The following is a 21,528-nucleotide window of genomic DNA, read 5'->3' as shown; positions in this document are numbered from 1 at the left end:
ACCTGTATTATTGGACTCCTCTGGTCAACCTGTATTACTGGACTCTTCTGGTCTTTGGATTTGGAGAGGTCGATGGTTCATCGACAGGGTTCCATATGAAAATGGATACATATTTCCCTCATATTTCTTTATATATATATAAAATGTGATGAGATAATTTTTTTGAGTTTTACTTGATGATAATTTTGTTTTAGATTGTAGAAGATAGTTACGAATTAAATTTTCATCACTGGTTGGTTATGCACTCATCACTGATTGGTTATGCACAGGGATTGACAGATGTGGGGAGTTTGCCAATTTTACCAACTGAAGATGAAATATCTTCTCAGAGCCCGGAACCATTGCCTATCAACAAAGTATGCCAGACTTATAATAGTGTTGATGAGTACTTGTCCACGCACTTTCGTTTGGTCCGTGAGGACTGCTTTGCCTCACTCAGAGGTGCTATTCAAGGTTTCCGCAAGAACATTGTTCCAGATAATATCTGTAGATACAAGAATGTAAAATTTATTGGAATCCAATGTGGGGATCAAGGGCTGGAGCACTGCATCCTTTTGAAAACAACAAAGGAGGAGGCAACAAATTCAAGCTCATCGAAACAAATGATGTCTGGCTCACTGTTGTGCATTTCCTCCGATGGATTTCGGAACTATGTATGGGGAATTGTCAAGGACGCAGACAACAATAGCTTTCAGAAGGGAAGCATTGCTTTGAAGTTGATTCCCAACAATGAAGGTAAGTTTGCGAGTTTAGAAAAGAACAGAACCTATGAAATGATCCAGTCAACTGCATACTATGAAGCCTATGTCCATGTTTTGGAATGTCTTCAACGACCAGAAATGAAAGAGCTTTCTTTTTGGGAGCACTTTCTATCATTAGAACCCCAACCTACAGAGCCAGGTTATCTGAAAAAACAAAGGCAATTCAAGGATGCATATAACTTAGAATGTGCATTTCCAAGGATCTGAAATTATTTGGGCAGAAGCACAATCCACATCTTACGAATTCCACCTTAGATGAAAGCCAGATGGAAGTCGTGAAGTTGCGCCTGACAAAGAGGCTGGCTATTATTCAGGGCCCTCCTGGAACTGGGAAAACCTATGTCGGTTTAACCATTGCGAGGATTCTTCGGTAGAAGATGTATGGTTGAAAGGGAAGCAAAGAGTGTTGAATGAATATTCTTCAGTGGATACATCTCTGGACAACATAGTTCCTAGGATTTATGGTTGTTGCCCCAAAAATCAAGGATCAAGCTGCATAATCATTGGTTGCAGAAAGCCAAAGAAAAGGCTGAGGAGGAACTACATCATCTATCTGAGAGATACAGAGAAGTATGTGATGGGTTACTTCAACATGATCATAAGACCAACCTCAAAATTTTAAGAGAAGCAAAGGTTGTAGGAATGACAACCACTGGGGCTGCTAAAAATTATGACATTCTCCAGGCATTACAAGCAGAAATAGTGGTGATAGAAGAGGCTGCCGAGGTTTTGGAGGCCCATGTTCTGCCCTGCATTAGCTCCTCCACCCAACATCTCATTCTCCTTGGCGATCACTTGCAGTTGCGTCCTTCTGTTGCAGAGTATGAATTAGCCACCAAATACAAATTGGATGTCTCCCTCTTTGAGAGATTGATAAGCGGCGGGATCGAGCATGTGACCCTAAGATGCCAAAGAAGAATGAAGCCCGCAATTTCAAGATTAATAACAGATATCTATCCCACATTGCGCGACCACTCTAGCGTAATCAATTATGAAAGCATCAAAGGAATTAAAAATGATGTGTTTTTCTTAGATCATCAGGCCATGGAATCCCAGATCTCAAATACCAATGGTAAGATTAACATAAGCGAAGCCCGGCTTGCAGTGGAACTTTGTGTTTATCTTCTGAGACAAGGATATAAGAACAGCGACATTACAATTCTGACAATGTATAAAGGCCAGGTGAGTGAAATTCAAAGAGATCTAAATGACCGTCTTTGCCCCAGGAATAGCCAAAACGAGGAGATAGATGATGTCACTTCACCTACCCCTCGAGTTTGTTCAATGGATAACTATCAAGGAGAAGAAGTAAATATTATCATATTGTTTCTGGTGAGGAGCAATATTTGTTCGGTGGATAATTATCAAGGAGAAGTAAATATTATCATATTGTCTCTGGTGAGGAGCAATAAAATACCGGGAATTGGAGGGTCGAGAGAAAAAACCACAACTCTACTATATAAACAATCCCCTGAGAGCCCCTGCCTATTACATATATCTCGTTCAGATTCTCTGTAGGTTGCAGAATTTGATTCAATCTGGATGACATTTCTAGGGTAGTTGCCTCCTCTACAGGGCTCAAGTTGGATTTAGGAAACAAAATTCTCCACAATATGAAAACCGACATGCAAGAAACTGATCAATACAAGAAACCGAATCTCTCCGACATCTACATGTATTTTCCCCTTCTTCTATAAAACACATCCTAGGATTACCAGTGAATAAGTTCGACATGCAAGAAACTGATCAATACAAGTAACTGAATCCCTTCTACATCTACATGCATTTTCCCCTTCTTCTATAAAACACATCTTAGGATTTCCAGCGAATAAGTTCGAGGAATTTGAACTCTCAAATCTCATCCATGATGAGGGTATGAATCTTTTGAGCTGGTTATTGGAGATGTTTACTCGAAGCAATGACACAAGACCGTTATATCCTTCTGACTTCACGTGGGCTTTATGCTCTTTTTTCTCAGCGTTTTCTAACAGTTATCATACACATATGCGCCTCTCCAAGCATATGATCCATGTCGTCCCATGTGCAGTCTATATCAGGCTCATTCTGTTATACTATCAGTTACCAAATACATATGCGTCTCCAAGCATATGCTCCATGTCGCCCCATGTGCAGTCTATGTATCAGGCACATTCTGTTATACTATCAGTTATTAAATACATATGCGTCTCCAATGCATATGATCCACAATGTAATCGATCAATATATCTTTCTCAATATATAATATGCCGATTTTTTCCTTCTGAAAAAAAAAAGACCGTTAAACATTGAAGGAATGTTGCCTGAGAGTTTGTTGGATGAAAACTCTAGATTCTCAAGCTTATTCAGCTACCCTAGAGACATTGGAATTTCACCCTTCAGTCTGTTGTTTCCTAGATTCATAGCATCAACCAAATTTTGTAAACTTTCAATCGATGATGGGATTCGACCTTCAAATTTGTTTCATCCAGATTATGCTCCAGTAACTGCTCAAAGATGGAGAACAAGTCCAGAATGTTCCCACCAAAATGATTCCCTTGAAGAACTGGATATTCCAATTGCTTTAGATTGACCAACTGCTCCGTTATTGAGCCATTCAGTGAGTTAAAACCCAAGCAAACCCATCAACTTGTTGGAAGAGAGATTGATTTGCTGGAGATTGGAGAGTTGCCCCAATTCTGGAGGAATAGAACCGCTCAATCTATTCCTGGACAGGTCAATGGAGCTCAAATTTTTGCTTCACCCTAAGCTTGAGGGTATTTCACCTTGTAAATTATTATCCTTCGTATCCAGATAGTCAATGTGAAGATTCGAACCCAGAAACTGGACAGGGATAACACCAGTCAAACGGTTATGGTTCAGTCTTAATCGCCTCAAGCTCTGACAATTCCCAATCTCTAGAGGAATCTCTCCTTCGAACAAATTGTTTCCCAACAACAGAAGCTCCAACTGGCCAGAAGAGCAAAGTGCCGGAGGTATTGTTCCTGAAAGATGGTTCCCAGTTACATCGATTCCCGTGAGATTATTTCTGGCGCCCAATTCTCGCGGAATTGGACCAGAAAGTTGGTTTTCGAAGATGAAAAATTCTCTCAGATGTTTCAAATTGCAAATCTCGAAGCTTATTTCTCCTGTGAGACTGTTGTTGTAAAGATAAAGGTTCTCCATATGACTCTCTGATATGAATTGCTGTACACGGACGTGGCCTTGAAAGGAATTTTCGGACAAGAACAGTGTGTAAATGTTTCAAACCACGTAGCTCTGGAGGAATGATCCCCTCCAACTTATTTCTGTGTAGCCTAAAATCTTTCAACCGCCTACATCTCCCTGTTTCTGGAGGGATGTTATCAGATATGAATTCTGATTCAAATAAATCACAGAGAGTTGTTGCAATGATCCAAAGTAGGAGAGTATGCATCCTGTGAGTTGATTTTGAAAGTCACTGAAGTGCTTGGAAGTAGGAAATGCATCTGTTTGGCCAGTTGTTTGTTCAAACAAATGTCAGAAAATAAAAGAGTAGATAAAAGTTGGCCATGAAGAGTTTTAGAAGGGGACATCTTAAGTTGTAATTAAATTTAAATATGAACTTTGAAATATAATGGTTACAAATATGAACTAGCACAATTATATATATTAAATGGTTGGTAAGTACTAGAATGCATCAAAACACTTCTTGATACATTTCACATTGATTTAAAATAAAAAAGTAAAAAAAAAGAAAGAAAAAGAAAAAGGAAAAAACAAAACAAAATTATATCCTTTGGAGGTTAGATCTCTACCATCCACCTAATAAATGTTGATAATAAAATAAAGATTTTGGAAGCTCTATTCCAAAATAGATGTATACTAAAATGGATTTATTTATAATTATATATTTATTAATTAAATTTTGTTAAGTTTTTATGCATTTGTTACTTATATTTTATGAAGTATCATGGTTAAGAATATGAGTAATTATTATTTAAATTTAGATTAATTTGATATGCTTATTTTTTTCTCAAAAAAATTGTTTGTAATTTTATTATTAAAAACAAGGGGCGGCAGGACCAATAACAGGACCAATAATCAAGCATAATTATATGCCTTATTGCTAAGCTTGATTTTGGTTAAGGATATGCAACTACCAAATATGATGATCCTAGGGGATTCTCTTATTATGATCCAACGTCTGCAGAAATGTTCTTAGCCAAAGGACAACCATCTTAAGCTTTTGTTATAAAGAGTACCAAGGATTCTAGATGACATCTCACAAAAAATATTTTACCATGTCCTTAGACATCAAGGCACTAAAGTGGATAGTCAGGCCAATCACACCTATCTTTCCAAATAGGGACAAAGAAATATTAATGGAACTCAGGGGTGGCGAGGCATACCTTGACCCCTCCCTCCCTTTCTCTAACCATATTTTCATGATACAAGATCTTTGTTATAACCATTTATCCCTATATTTCAAATCTTTCAATGGTATCTTTGCAATAAAAGGAGGGCATTCATGGCTTGGTGTAGTGGCATTCTCTACCATAATGATGCATGTAATAGGGGTCAAATTGACATTCTCCCACGCTTTGCATACAAGGAGTTGGAGGCAGCCTAATCGTGGCACATGAATCCCACCTCAGTTGGTGTTCATTTCTATGGCTTCAACATTTATGAATTCTAATGGTGACACTGAAAGTGAGGCATGTGGGATGCCCCTCTACTATTAAAATAATGGCTCTTCATAAACCTAGAGCTTGTAAAATTCCCTTTTCAGGCCAATTCAGGACTTGGTTTTGTTGGCGGTGGAGTAGTTTTGTTTCATCTTGCAATCGCACTATGGAGGTCTCTTTGTCTTCACCAGGAAGCTTGCTAAACTAGCCCGATTTTAGCAATTTCAGTGTCAGAGAGAATTTTGGAACATTAAAAGGGTCTTATTGGACATAATTTGTTACGCCTAAGCTTCCAGAAGCCTCAACATTAGTTCAACCTCTTCGCTTAAGCTCCCCCCTCTACATGTAGGATTCTCCTTCTTGCATGAAAAGCATGTTCATTCTTCTTAATTGATTGTAAATTTCTTTAATGGGCACCTCAATATACTCCCTTTCTTTTAAAGTTTCACAATTTGATCATTTATATTTTCTCCACCTTTCGGCTTCCTTTCTGTTGCTCCCTATGGGTGCATCCCTCTATTCTGGCATTTTGTGGGCTATATTTATCCTTAGGGTTGCCTGCCCTTGAGGCCCTGCACGCTTCAATGGGTGGTCCTTCTCTTGGTAATCAATGGTCATTCTTATGTCCTATTTGTTTTATTCGATCCCTCTTCTTTTGTGTTGTTACCACCACTAGTCCATACTTTTTTCACCCTCCTCCTGAGTTACATTGGTTTCTTCATAGTGCACTATGGAATTATTGGCTACCTCCTTTCCACGTGGATGTAATGTGGGCATGTTGTAGCAAAAATCATGGAGTTGGGGGTGGAAATTAGTGCAACAACCGCATCCAACAATTAGAATCCTTGCAATTAAACGTCTTGGACACTAATTGGAGACTGCATGAATAAATTAGGACCACTACCATTCTAATGGAGGACATTTAGGACCTTAAAAGCAAATTGGCCCATCAATTTGATGAGATGGATGCTCTTTGACAACAAATTGAAGGTCTGAAAATTCAACTCTCTGCAAGGAAAAGTCACAACTTGGATTCAAGTGCCTCTAATAGGCATGGAGGTCGTTCTCTTCCTGACCTTAACTAGCCTCTAGAAGAGGAAACTCATTCTAATCTCTAAGTTACTCTCAATATAAGTGTGCTTTTTTGCTTGGCCAATTCTGTAAGCTCTACTCCTATCATACAATTTTAGTAGCCTCTCTAGATAGTTTTTTAGTGATATTAGTAATATCCTCCTTAGAGGATCAACTCTCAGAAGCATTCATGTAATGATGTAACCATTTCCTGAGTAGCTACTGCATCCGAGCACAAATTTTAATATAAATCCTACTCATTTTTGTGAAGAAAATTAAATTATTAATAAAACAAAATCACAATATACCAAATTGATTGAATTGATTTATTATTTTTATTACTTTTTAAGCTAAACCAATATTACATTTTATTATTATTTTTTTTTAATCTAACACTTCATCTAACGTGTCACTACAACATCTACCCCATATTAGGTTGTAGAGTGTTGCTCGACATAAATTTTTGTTAAGAAATTGAAATGAGCATGCAGTTTCAAATTAAAATGTAATTGATTAATAAATTCAACCTTCTCTGCAACATTGTATTATTGTTAAGCTTTTATGTGTTTGTTACTTATATTTTACGAAGTATCATGGTTAAGAATATGAGTCATTTTCTGAATTCATGCTTTTGTGTTCCATATTACATTTAGAAGAGTCTTTTCTCCTATGTGATTTCACCCGAAAAAGACTCTTCTTAATGTAATATGAGTCATTATTAGTAAAATATATTCTAATATGATATGCATATTTTTTTCTCAAAAAAATTGTTTGTAATTTTATTAATAAAAACAATGGGTGGTGGGAGGGGGAGGGGTTATATATAACCCCGATGGAAAATTGGTAACCAAATACCCCTAGGGGTTGGGTCTAATGACCATTAATTAGGCATAATTGTATGGCTTATTGCTAGGCTTTATTTTGGTTAAGGATATGCAACTACCAAATATCATGATCTTAGGGGATTCTCTTATTATGATCCAACATCCACATAAAGGTTCTTGGCCAAAGGAAAACCATCTTAAGCTTTTGTTACAAAGAGTACCAAGGATTTTGGATGAATTCCTGATAAAATTATTTTACCATGTCCGTAGACATCAAGGCAATAAAGTGGATAGTCAAACCAATCACACCTATCTTTTCATGACAGGGCAAAAATATATTAATGGAACTGAGGGGTGGCAATGCATACCTTGACCCCTCCCTCCCTTTCTCTAAGAATATTTTCATGATACAAGATCTTTGTTATAACCATTTATCCCTATATTTCAAATCTTTCAATGGTATCTTCACAATAAAAGGAGGGCATTCTTGGCTTGGTGTAGTGGCATTCTCAACCACATTGATGCATGCAATAGGGGTTAAATCGACATTCCCACACACTTTGCATACAAGGAGTTGGAGGTAGCCTAATCATGGCACAAGACTCCCACCTCAGTTGGTGTTCATTTCTATGGATTCAACAATTATGAATTGTAATGACAACATTCAAAGTGAGGCATGTGGGATGCCCTCTCTGTTGTTTAAAATAATGAGTCTTCGTCAACCTAGAGCTCATAAAATTCCCATTTTAGGCCAATTCGGGACTTGGTTTTGTTCATGGTGGAGGCGTTTTTTTCCATCCTACAAGCACCCTACGGAGATCTCTTTGTCTCCACTAGGAAGCTTGCTAAACTAGCCCAATTGTAGCAATTTCGATATCAAAGAGTATTTTGGAAAAGCTTATTGCCTTTGGAACATTAAAAGGGTCTTATCGGATATAGTTATGATTAAGCTTCTAAAAGCCTCAAATTTAATTCAACCTCTTCACTTAAGCTCCCCCCTCTGCATGTAGGCTTCTCCTTTTTGTTTGACATACTCGTTCGTTCTTCTTAATTGATGGTAAATTTATTTAATGGGCACCTCAATATACTCCCTTGCTTTTCAAAGTTTCACACTTTGGTCATCTATATTTTCGCCACCTTTCTAATTCCTTTCTATTGCTTCCTGTTGGTGCATCCCTTTATTCTGGCGTTTTGTGGGTTGTATTTATCATTTGGGTTGCCCGCTCCTGAGTTCCTGCATGCTTCAATGGGTGGTCCTTCTCTTGGTAATCGGTGGTCATTCTTATTTCCTATTTGTTTTCTTCGATCCCTCTTCTTTTGTGTTATTATCGCCACTATTCCATACTTTGTTCGCCCTCCTCCTGAGTTACATTGGTTTTTCTAGAGTGCACTAAGAAATTATTAGCTACCTCCTTACCACGGGGATGTAATGTGGGCATGCAGTGGAAAAAATCATGGAGCTGGGGGCAGAAATTGGTGCAACAATTGCATCCAACAATTAGAATCCTTGCAATTAAATGTCTTAGACACTAATTGGAGACTGCATGAAAAAATGAGGGCCACTACCATTCTAATGGAGGACATTCAGGACCTAAAAAGAAAATTGGCCCATTAAGATGATGAGATGGATGCTCTTTGACAAAAAATTGAAGGTTTGCAAATTCAACTCTCTCTCAGGGAAAGTCACAACTTGGATTCAAGTGCCTCTAATAGGCATGGAGGTCGTTCTCTTCTTGACCTTAACTAGCCTCCGGAAGAGGAAATTCATTCTAATATCTAAGTTACTCTCAATGCAAGTGTACTTTTATGCTTGGACAATTTTGTAAGCTCTACTCCTTCTACCGTACAATTTTAGTAGCCTCTCTAGATAATTTTTTGGTGATATCAGTAATCTCCTCCTCAGAGGATCAACTCTCAGAAGCATTCATGCAATCATGTAACCATTTCTTGAGTAGCTGCTCTGTCCGAGCACAAATTTTAATATAAATCCTACTCATTTTTGTGAAAAAAAATAAATTATTAATAAAAACAAAATTACAATATAACAATTTGATTGAATTGGTTTATTGTTTTTATTACTGTTTTATCTAAACCAATATTGTGTTTTATTATTATTATTTTTTGATCTAACATTTCGTCTAACGCACCACTACAACATCTACCCCAAACTAGGTTGTAGAGTGCCGCTCGACATAGATTATTGTTAATTTTTTTTTTTTGTCAAGCTTTGCAGGACCTTCTTTTTCTATTTATAAAAGACAAGTTTACACCACATATGTGAGATAGGTGGCCTCAACTTGCCCAATGGGAAACCAAGTCTGTTGGCCACTTATCCTCGTTATAAGCCATCCAAAAATAATATAGTTTCAGTCGATCTACCCAAGCTATATATGGATCAGTATCATGATAAGAGTCTATGTGTCTATCTATCATAAGCATGCATCAGTAAAAGTAAATGCTACCCGCAAGAAACCAAAAAAAAACATCCTGGAACCTGACTAATCCTGCTGATCTTCTGAGGCAGACTCCACTGGAGCCGGGTCTTTGGCAGAGTCTCCGAGTATGTCAGCCAGCTCGATAATACAAGGGATGTGCCTTTGGATATGATCTAGGCGGATGTCCTGCTTACACAACTGGAATTGAATGGTCTGCAAGTCTTTCTTGTAATTGGGCATGTCCTGGAGGGTCATAGCCATCCCCACTGACATTTTCTCCATGGCCTTCCCCATAAGGCTCTTCATGAGCCAGTACAGATATAGTGTCTTCTTAAACTAGGTGAGTCTACCCCTAGTGTTCCCAGGATCCAGGATTACCTCCAGCCAATTCTCCATTTCCTCTTCGAACTCCTCCTCCTACTTTATCTTCTCCTCCCATTCTTCTAAAATCTTACGGATGCCTGCATCCGTTCCTTCCCTATACATTGCTGCCGCTTCGCTGATGAGTCGTTCTACCGGCTTCCTCCCACGCCTAGGTTTTGAGGTGCTCGGGTCTGCTACTCTAGGCAGCTCCCTCCCCTTCTACCTCGTCCTCTTCCACATGCTGGTCTGGCCATCGCTTCTCTTTTCCGAGCTTGTTCACACACAATATGCGTTAGTTCGCGGGGCGTAGTTTCATGCCTTTCCAGATTGATGCTGGTTCCCCTCCCCTCACATTTCCAACCACAATTGCCTCTGCCTAGGTGCCCCTCTGCCCCAAGATGCAGTGCCTCTCCTCTGCCTGAAGTGTATGCACCCCTCTTTTGCCTCTCATTATCCTTGCTCGCCTACCTTTGCGGTAGCCTCTCCACCTCTCTGATTATGGCATATATCTCGCCTACTCCCAAGGGTAATGTCCCAGTGCCAGACCCGAATTATGCTTACGATGCTTACTGCCAACCCATCGAGCCAGGTTACCGTCACTCCCACTCATATATCCTTCCCTCGCCCCTTTTCCCAGTGCTTCTATCTCACATCTCTGCTAAGACGAGCCTTCCCTTGCGCATGCTTAGCCACAGTCTCCCCTCCCTCCCTGGTAAACTGGCTATCTTGATTATTTGCAGGTGGTTTCTCAAGGTCCTAGCCCCGATTTTCTCTCCCAGCACCAACCTATGGCTTAAACCCAATCACCTTCCCCCCAGCTTACGCTCTCCCCAGCCTTTACGCCAATTACCCTCCCCGGTCTTCTCCCTCACCCCCCAGCCATGGAATAGAATAGTAAACATAACAATGGGCATGTAAGGCTAGTGAACATACCCAGAAACGGTTCGCAGAGGTCTTTTCTGATCGCTTCCCTGTCTTGTGCCTTCACTCCTCCTTCCTCCAGTATCGACTATACTCTTCCCTCCATCCCTACTTCCTTCATAATCCCCTTCCACCTTCCTCTGTCCCATCACCCGTCCTGGCTTAGCCTTCCCACCTCCTTCACTAACCTGGACATAACTGCCACTTCTCCCCCATCTTCTGTCAGTTACCATGTGGGAGGCCACCGCGCCCATCGCCATGAGCGTGTGGGGGCGGTGGGTAGTACCCTTCCCTTATGTAACCTGACTACCATATTTGGCCAGCGTACTCGGGCACACACCCTGATTAGGGGTGAATTTTTGTTAAAAAATTGAAATAAACATGTAGTTCCAAATTAAAATGTAATTTGTTAATAAGTTCAATCTTCTCTGCAACATTGTATCATTATTCTTGACTTTTCATATTAGGGCACTGTATTAGTTCAAAAAAAAAACTTGATATCTGCCTTTGTTTATTGATTAAATCGTTTCATATTATAGCAACATATAAAGTACCTTAGGACTAATTTTAGCCACCTCAACGTGAATTGTAAAAACTCAAATACAACCCTCAATTAGTTGTTATCGCCTAATCTGATTATTCAATCGACTACAACTCGCTTCTACATTTTTTTATTTTCCAAAGAAAATAGGTGTAAGTATGGGGACACCACAACTTGTACCAATGACCAAACGGTGGGTTTAGTTCAAAGTGTTGCAAAAGGACTATCAAAGTAAAAGATCACATGTTTGAATACATACAATATAACATGTTTTGTATTCTAGTTTATTCAGATTTATTAATTGAATGTGGATATGATGCAAACCCAAACTAAAAAACAATTACAACCATTTATTCTCCATTTCTTCATGCCCATTTAATTTACAACAATGATATCAATTGTATTTATAAAAATAATGAGGAATTTCTTGAATCATGAGATAATGGCTCCTATTCTCCATTCCTAGAAAATATCAAACCTAATGCCTTGATTATCTCTACTATCACTAAAAGTACTCAAATCCTCCACATATATGCTTATTTAATACATTTGTTACATTACATGATATATGAAACAAACCATCTCATCACTACATAGATTATTCTACAGAGCTTTAGAACTTATTACAACTAGGGAAATAAAAATTTAAATGATGCACCTATATCAGAATCCCAAGGAACAAAAATTCTTCATGGATTCTTGTCCATAAAGTCTACATTATTATTGTCTTCACTTAAAGGTCCGACATAAATTAAAACACATTTTCAATTAGAATTCTTTCTTCAAATATTTTCCTTCTCGATTCTAAGGTCTATTTGTCGGATATAGACTTGCTTTTCTTCTCAATTGTACTTTAGTATTTTCATCTAAAAAATTGCTTTCTTCTTGAAAATGATCAAAACAAAATAATCTCATATATATAATTGAAATCTTCTCATGATTTATTTCTTCATTTTTTATCTTCAATATGTTCTTGTCTTCGTTCATTACACCTGCACATAAAGCAAAAATGTAAAAGAAAACAATTTGTTTGCTTCTAAAGCCCATCCTCAATGATCAAAATGAATTCCATGTAGATAACTACCAAGACAACTTGAAAGAAAGTTGACTTCTTATTATTTGTCTTTCCTTCCTTTCTTCCACATATGTATAATCCACAATCTCATTTTGCACCTCATATGCATGAAATTATACCTGATTTTCTTGTTGTTACTTCTTCTTTCTCCGATCTGCAAATACTTTCTATTCCAAAACTTGCTCACAACAGTCTTTACTCATATTGTTTGCAATGTGAGCTTGAGGTTTCTCACACAAAGTCCCTTTGTCCAAAGGCATCCTCTTGCTCTTCATTGTCCTTTTGTTCACATGTGACAATTTCTTCACTATTGCTTTCCATCACAACCTCTTTCTGAAAATTCTCTTAAGCAATAGATACCATTAGATAATTTATACCGTTTCTCATTGACACTTCACTAGACAATTCATTATTCATCATATTCTTATGCTCATTTAACAAAATCTGATTTTCTGAAAAGGAGACCAATCACGTCAATGTTTGCAACAACTAGCTTTGTCTTATCAAGATCTTATTTCATCTTTTGTTTCATGTTTCAAAAACTCCTTTTTACTCATCATTAACACTTGATTATTGATCTTTAATGATGCACTTTTCTTGTTGTTGCTTCTTCTTTCTCCGATCTGAAAATACTTTCTCTTCCAAAACTTGCTCACAGCAATATTTACTCATATTGTTTGCAATGTTAGCTTGAGGTTTCTCACACAAAATCCTTTTGTTGTCTCCAAAGACAACCTCTTGCTCTTCATTGTCCTTTTGTTCACCTGTGACAATTTCTTCACTATTGCTTTCCATCACAACCTCTTTCTGAAAATTCTCTTAAGCAATAAATACCATTAGATAATTTATACCTGTTCTCATCGACACTTCACTAGACAATTCATTATTCATCATATACACAGAGATTTTCCCCTGGATCCCAAAACCGGGACTACCAACTTGATTTTTCATTATGTTCCTTTCAATGTTACAATACATATTTATACATGCCGAAGCATCCAAAACCATGGACTGAAAACCATCGCGTCAAAAACCATGGATCAAAAACCATCGCGTCCAAAACCATGTGTGAAAAATCATGCACAAAACCGTAGGTAGGTCCGCCCAACCTAATATAGGGTCCAATTTTATTTTATTTTATTTTTTCCAGGGCACTGCCCCGGACCCCATAGAGTGGGGTTACCGGCACCCCTCAAACCCCCTGTGACCCCTCCACTATGCAATCGACGCAACAAAGGGGGTCTCCACCCCCCTTCTAACCCCTCGGTTAACTACATCGACTAGTCGTGGAAAGGATATAACACAACCCAAAATTCTCCCACTTGTTGTTTTCTTTCCACAGGGGGCCACAGGAGAGCTTAGTCATTTATCCAACCCTACAATGCCCATTGTTTATCTACACCAAGAGAACTTCTCAGAGCTCATAGACTTTGTCAATGCATCTGCAGTATTCTTCAAAGTGTCCACCTTTACCAACAATACCTTTCTGTCTTCTATCATATCCCTCACAAAGTGATACTAAACATCAATGTGCTTTGTCTTTGAATGATATACAGGGTTCTTTGCCAAAAAAATTGCATTTTGGTTGTCACAGTCTATCCTTATAGCTCCCTATACTAACCCCATACTTGAACACAATATTTGCAACCAAACTATTTCCTTGCTTGCATGAGTGGCTGCCATGTATTCTGCCTCTGTAGTTGATGGTGCCACTACAGATTGTTTCTTACTCATCCAACTGACTGCACCTCCAAATAGGTTAAACACATACCCACTTGAAGATCTTCTTTGATCCAGATCTCCAGCCCAGTCTGCATCAACAAAGCCACAAAAATCCAACATTCTATCCAATCCTAGTCTTCCTTGGTAGCACAACCATAATCACTAGTGCCACGCAAATACCTGAAAACCTGCCTCACTGCTGTCTAGCGCTCCTACCCTGGTTTTGACATAAACCTGCTCAATGCTCCCACTGCATGTGCAATGTCTGGTCTATTACAGACCATTGCATTCATTAGGCTATCGACTACACTTGCATATGGAACACAGGACATGTCCTCTTCCTCTTCTTGTGTCTTGGGACACTGTTCATCATATAATTTTACACCTCCAGGAATAGGAACCTTCACCGGTTTACTATCCTGCATATTAAACCTCTGCAATATTGTCTTGACATACTTCCTCTGGTTTAACTAGAGCTTCCTCTTTTTCCGATCTCTTTTAATTTCCATGCCCAAAATATAGTTTGCAACCAAGATATTTCATGTCGAATTTGGAGGACAAATGGGTCTTCAAATCCTAGATAATTTCTTTGTCATTTTCAACCAGCAACATATCATCCACATACAAGACCAGATAAATAGCACAGTTACCATTTAATTTAAAATACACACAATGATTTGCTTTGCTTCTGGTGAATCCAAGTCCCCATATAAATGTATCAAATTTCTGATACCACAACCTTGGTGACTATTTTAACCCATACAGAGACTTCTTTAACTTGCATACCAGTTCTTTCTTACCCTTCACCACAAAACCTTCAGGTTTCTTCATGTAGATCTCCTCTTCCAGATCCCTGTGAAGAAATGTTGTCTTCACATCCATTTGTTCTACCTCAAAATCAAAAGCAGTAGCAACAGATAGAAGTAATCTAATAGAAGCTACCTTGGCAACAGGAGAAGAAATATCACCAAAATAAATTCTCGGCACCTGGGAATAACCTTTTTCTACCAACCGAGCTTTGTATTTCTCCCCCTTTCCTTCTACATTGTCTTCTTCTTGAACACCCATTTGCTACCAATGGGTTTCCTTCCAGTCAAGAACTCCACCAGATCCCATGCCTCATTTTTGTGCAAAGATGCCATTTCATCAACCATGGCCTCTTTCCAGAGTTTTCCATCCTTTGAATCTACTGCTTCCTTCACAGTTCTGGGATCATCATCAGTAATAGATAAAGAAAAATTTAAACAGAAAGTATATGGACTATACCTTTCTGGCTACCTTCTTTCTCGAACTGATCTTCTCACACTCGGAGTTTGTGGCTCTTCATCTTTTGATTCCTCTTTTGCTGTAGAGTCTGATTCTTCCTCCATTAGCTCAAACTCTATCTTCTCAGGTTCCTTTGGTTGGACTTCATGTTTAATAACATCTTTCACCTCTCCGAACACCACATCTCAACTGTATACAACCTTCCTTGTTACTGGGTTCCAAAGCTTATAACCCTTTAAACCATCCTTATACCCAATAAAGATGCACTTTTCAAATTTACTATCCAAATTGGTTCATTTCTCCTTTGGAACATGTATATATGCATCACATCCAAATACCCTCAGATGTGAAAGAGAGGGTTTCTTACCAGTCTATGCTTCTTGTGGAGTCTTATCCTCCAACACTGATGAAGGTGATTTGTTGACCAGGTAACATGCTGTCTCCACCGCCTCTGCCCAGAATTCCTGTCCTAACCCAGCACCATTGAGCATGCTTCTTGCCCTTTCCATCAACATCTTGTTCATTCTTTCCGCACCTCCATTTTTCTAAGGTGTATATGGAGTAGTCTTCTGCTATGCTATACCAAACTTCTTACATAACTCTTCAAATTCCTTACTGCAAAATTCTCAGCTGTTATCTGTCCTCAACAACTTTGTCTTCTTCTTTGTCTGGTTTTCCACCAGAGCCTTAAATTATTTAAACCTGTCAAAGACTTCAGATTTCTTCTTAAGGAAATATATCCATGTATTCCTTGAGAATTCATCTATAAATGATACACAGTACACAGACTTACCCAATGATGGAACCTTTATAGGTCCAAACACATCACTGTGCACAAGCTCTAATATTTGTTTCGTCCTCTTATCACTAGAGGGGAAACTCACCCGATTCTGCTTCCCATATACACAATTTTCACATAAATCAAAATCGAGAGAGCTATTACTCATACCTTCTACCATGAAGTATTCAAAGGCCTTTCTCTCCAATATGTCCAAGCCTTTAAAACCACAACATGGTTTTCTCTCCAGAGACCACTAGATTTTCTGCTCCACTTTCAGGAACCACAGAACTGTTACACCCATCAACAACAGTGCTACCTTGCAGCTTGTACAAAGTTCCAATTTGAACTCCCCGCATCAATACCAGTGCCCCCCCAACCATCTTGCAGGTATCCTTCTCGAACATTGTTTTTACACCTACATCATCCAACTTGCTTACGGAAATCAGATTTCTGGCTAATGCAAGAATATGCAGAACACCCGGAAGTGTTCTAACCCTTCCACCTTGCAACTTCAACTTTACTTTTCCGCGACCAACGATTCTAGCCTTCCTGTCATCCCCCAAGAAGACATCACGGCCATCATATTTCTCATACACGCAGAACCACTCTCTATGGGGAGTGAAGTGAAAGGATGCACCTGAGTCAATCAACCATGCCTCATGATCTACATGTGTACTTGAAGAAGCCAAGTACACATCCCCACCTTCATCTGAGGTGGTTTTCGCCTCTACAGAAGGAGCATCATCAGATCCATTTCCTTTATCAGGAGCTTTAGATTTACAGTCCCTTTTGTACTGCCCTTCCTTTCCACATTTCTAGCACACCACCTTTACAGGTTTTCCTGGAGATTTAAATCTCCCTCTAGATTTAGATCTCCCACTCGATGACTTATTTTTGTTTCTGTTCTAGGGCCGTCCTCGTACAGACAATGCATCACCATTCTCGCTCTCCATATTTTTCCATCTCATCTCCTTCGTCAACAAGGATGAGACTATTTCATCAAACTGCAAGGCAGTTGTGTTGCTACCTATTGCAATAACCAGACTATCCCACAAATCTGGTAGAGAACACAACAAATTGATGCACTTATCTTCATCTGAAATTTTAATATCAATAGATAATCACTGACTTTCCATAGTATTAAATGCGTTCAGATGCTTTGTCACTGAGTTTCCATCTTTCATCTTCAGGTTATACAGCTTTTTCCGCAGGAACAGTTTATTCACCAGAGACTTAGATTGGTATGAAGTCCCTAACTTGTCGCACAAAGCCTTAGCCCTAGCTTCCCCTGATACATTCATCAATACTGAATTTGAGACACACAATCATATTGTGCTCTTTGCCTTCCGATCTAACTTCTTCCATTCTTCATCGGACACTCCTGTTGGTTTAGTACCCGGATCTACCACGATCCATTGATCTTTATCCACCAACAGATCCTCCATCTTGAGTTTCCACAACTCAAAAATCTGACCATTAAATTTCTTGATCTCTATCTTTCCACTGCTTGCCATCTTCTTTCACCACCAGAATCGATCTCGTAGATCTCCCACTGAATAGGGTCTACCACAGGCCTGAGCGAAACCCCTCAGCAACAAAGGCGTCCCCTTGAAGCCAAAACAACTCTGATACCAAATGTAGGTTTTAACCCCGCACAGAAATCACCTGCATATCAATTCTAAACACAGAAAATAAACAATGTGAGAGCATAACATATAAAACACATATACACAGAGATTTTCCCCTGGATCCCAAAATCGGGACTACCATCTTGATTTTTCATTATGTTCCTTTCAATGTTACAATCCATATTTATATATGCCGAAGCATCCAATACCATGGACCGAAAACCATCGCGTCCAAAACCATGGATTGAAAACCATCGCATCCAAAACCATGTGCGAAAAATCATGCACAAAACCATAGGTAGGTTCACACAACCTAATACAATGTCCAAAAACAAAATTTTCCGGGGTGCTGCCTCGAACCCCATAGAGTGGGGCTACCTGCACCCCTCAAACCCCCTGTGAACCCCCCCACTACACAATTGGTGCAACGAAGGGGGGGTTCCGCCCTCCTTCTAACCCCCTGGTTAACTACGTCAGCTAGTCATGGAAAGAATATAACACAACCCAACACTCATTTTGCACCTCATATGCATGAAATTATACTTGATTTTCTTGTTGTTGCTTCTTCTTTCTTCGATCTGCGAATACTCTCTTCGAAAACTTGCTCACAACAATCTTTACTCATATTGTTTGCAATGTCAGCTTGAGGTTTCTCACACAAAATCCCTTTGTTGTCTCCAAAGACAACCTCTTGCTCTTCATTGTCCTTTTGTTCACCTATGACAATTTCTTCACTATTGCTTTCCATCACAACCTCTTTTTGAAAATTCTCTTAAGCAATAGATACCATTAGATAATTTAAACCTGTTCTCGTCGACACTTCACTAGACAATTCATTATTCATCATATTCTTATGCTCATTTAAGAAAATCTAATTTTCTGAAAAGGAGACCAATCATGTCAATGTTTGCAACAACTAGCTTTGTCTTATCGAGATCTTATTTCATCTTTTGTTTCATGTTTCAAAAACTCCTTTTTACTCATCATTAACACTTGATTATTGATCTTTACTGTTGCACTTTCATCCTTTAATGGGAGCGATATATGTTTTTCACCATTCTTTTCAAAGGTATATGCATTTTTCCTCCTATCATGAATTGGTCTTTTATCAAATTGCCATGGTGTACCCAATAAAACATCACAAACATCCAAAATTAGATGTTCTCTATGTAACCATGTTTATAAGGTGTAGGATGAACAAATATTTCCAAACTCAATTTCTCAACTATTTTAAAAGATACTAAATTCACTATAATACCACCATCAATAATTGTTTTGTAACACTTACTTTTTGATTTGAAAGTGGTTCTAAATAAAGATTTTCCATGTATTTTCTCTTTGATCTCCATGCTTGGCTTTGAAAGTGTATTTTTCACTAGAAATGATGACCCTATACTCCCTCCATATTTAGCATGGATAATATGATTAATATGACCTTCATGTAGAAAATTTGGAGATTCATTAAGATCTATGACCATGTTCATTGCGTGTAAAACACTTACCCCAGAGATATTCACCTTTTCAATGTGATGCTCTTCCTTTGGGTGAATGATATTCGATTGGAATTTGACTTTGACTTGGAAGACTTCCTTCTCTTCTTTCATAAATTTGAATCAATTTGTCGTCATCATGCTACCTCTTATCTGGAATAGTTGCTTATGTCTCCTAGATACTAAGTTTGTTTCCTAGACAATTTTTCTTATGCTTTAAGTGCAAGTTGATAAGCTTCCTCCATTGTTCTTGGAAATAATAAACAAATCTCATCTTGAATGTTGGTTTTAGTCTGTTTATATACCTTTTTACCTTTTCCACACCTTCTTCTACATAACTCACTCTTATAGTCAACTTATAAAATTTCTCTATATAAGCTTTCACACTCATTTCTCTCTACCTCAATTTCTGAAGCTTTTTAAACAATTGTGTGTACTAGTCTCTTGGCATGAATTTAGATTTCAACTTAGCTACCATTCTAGCCCATGATGCGATCATTTGCTTCCCTCTCTTTCTTGTTTTATTCTGAATGTTATCCCACCATAATGAAACATGTCCTTTCAATCTTGTAACAACAAACATAGCCTTCTTGTTACCTACTACCTACTACCTACTCATATTCAAAATATTTATCCATGGCTTCAATCCAACCAATAAATTCTTCACATTAAGAATTCCTTCACAGATAGAAACTTATAACTGAGGTTTGGATATTACCTTCACGATTCTCTTTACAATCCTTTCTTCTACACTTTCTTTCTCTTATTTTACTACCATGTCTTCTTGTGGTTCTTCTTCATCACTTACGTAACCTACTTCAATCCTTATTCTCTGAATTGTCACTATGTTTTGCAAACATTCCTTTATGTTCCTCATCTCTGTCATCAATGTCTTTGTTGTTAATTTCATTCTCTAACTTCTTTTAGTAGCTCTTATCTTAAGTTCCATCTTTACAGGCTTATCCTTCACACTTGTTCTTATCTTTCTTCAACTTTTTTTTTCACTTCGCTCTGCTATATACCTAGGGGGGATAATATGGGGTACCAAGGGAGGTACCCAAGGTAATAATGTAATAATGGGATGGGCCATAGTAATAAATAAGGTGGTTAACCCATATCATGTAAGGGACCACAAGTAGTTAGTAATAATGTAATGGGCCCATTGTATTAGTTGATGGTATGAGGGAACCATGGTAATGACCCATGGTATTGTATGTATGAGGCCTATATAGAGGCTAGAGACTCCACATAGAGATAGAGTGAATGATTATTGTATGAACAGGCATATGGCTTGAGGAGTGTTCTCCTTCCTTAAGGAGTGAATGTATGGTGTTGCCCTACCTTAAGGGTTTGATCAATAAAGAATCATTTCATATTATTTCTGGGTTTATTTGTATTGTCTTATATCTTTATATTAGATCTATAATATTCCGGGTTAGATCTACAACAAGTGGTACGGAAGCGTGGTGTTGCCCTACCTTAAGGGTCTTGATATCAATAAAGAGAAGCATTTCTATCTATTTCTCTCTTATTGTTTCTGGGTTTATTTCCATTATCATATATTTCTGGGTTAGATCTACAACAAGTGGTATCAGTGCTACAACAAGTGGTATCAGAGCACTATCTTATTGTTTCTGGGTATATTTGAATTATCTTATATTTTTGGATTAGATCTACAACAAGTGGTATCAGAGCACTTTCTTGGGCACAAAAGTGGAGAAATTTTTTTAATTTTTTGCAGGATTTCGGGGGCGACGAGTTGAATATCAGATCTGTACGTTTTGGTGCAAAATTTGCAAAATCTAATTGCAGATCTAAATTCTATGTGAAAAAATACCCGACTTCAAAAAAAAATCGGTCGAATCGGAGTCCGGATGAAGGAGATATCACTGATTTAAAAATCAGTGGGGTGGCAGATAATTTTTCGGGGCAGTGAATTTGCGGCACAGATCTGGATGTCCTAGCACAAGATCTACAAAATCTAATTGCAGATCTGGATTCTTTGTG

The 21,528-nt window shown here is 38.3% G+C and overlaps 1 protein-coding gene across 1 annotated transcript; it reads left to right on the top strand.

Annotated features, from left to right (window-relative positions):
* The first annotated feature begins 239 nt into the window (after nucleotides 1-239).
* Nucleotides 240-968, top strand: LOC149199658 (uncharacterized). Its single transcript, XM_089400643.1, has one exon. The coding sequence runs from the start codon at nucleotides 240-242 to the stop codon at nucleotides 966-968; it is 729 nt and encodes a 242-aa protein (XP_089256769.1).
* The last annotated feature ends 20,560 nt before the right edge of the window (nucleotides 969-21,528 follow it).

The sequence above is a fragment of the Pinus tabuliformis genome, chromosome 2_1 (genome assembly GCF_031772625.1).
Source record: "Pinus tabuliformis cultivar Carrire ecotype Pingquan chromosome 2_1, CPIR1, whole genome shotgun sequence".
Lineage (NCBI taxonomy): Eukaryota > Viridiplantae > Streptophyta > Pinopsida > Pinales > Pinaceae > Pinus > Pinus tabuliformis.
The sequence above is the reverse complement of the archived record's forward strand: the minus strand, read 5'-3'. Positions and strand labels throughout refer to the sequence as shown.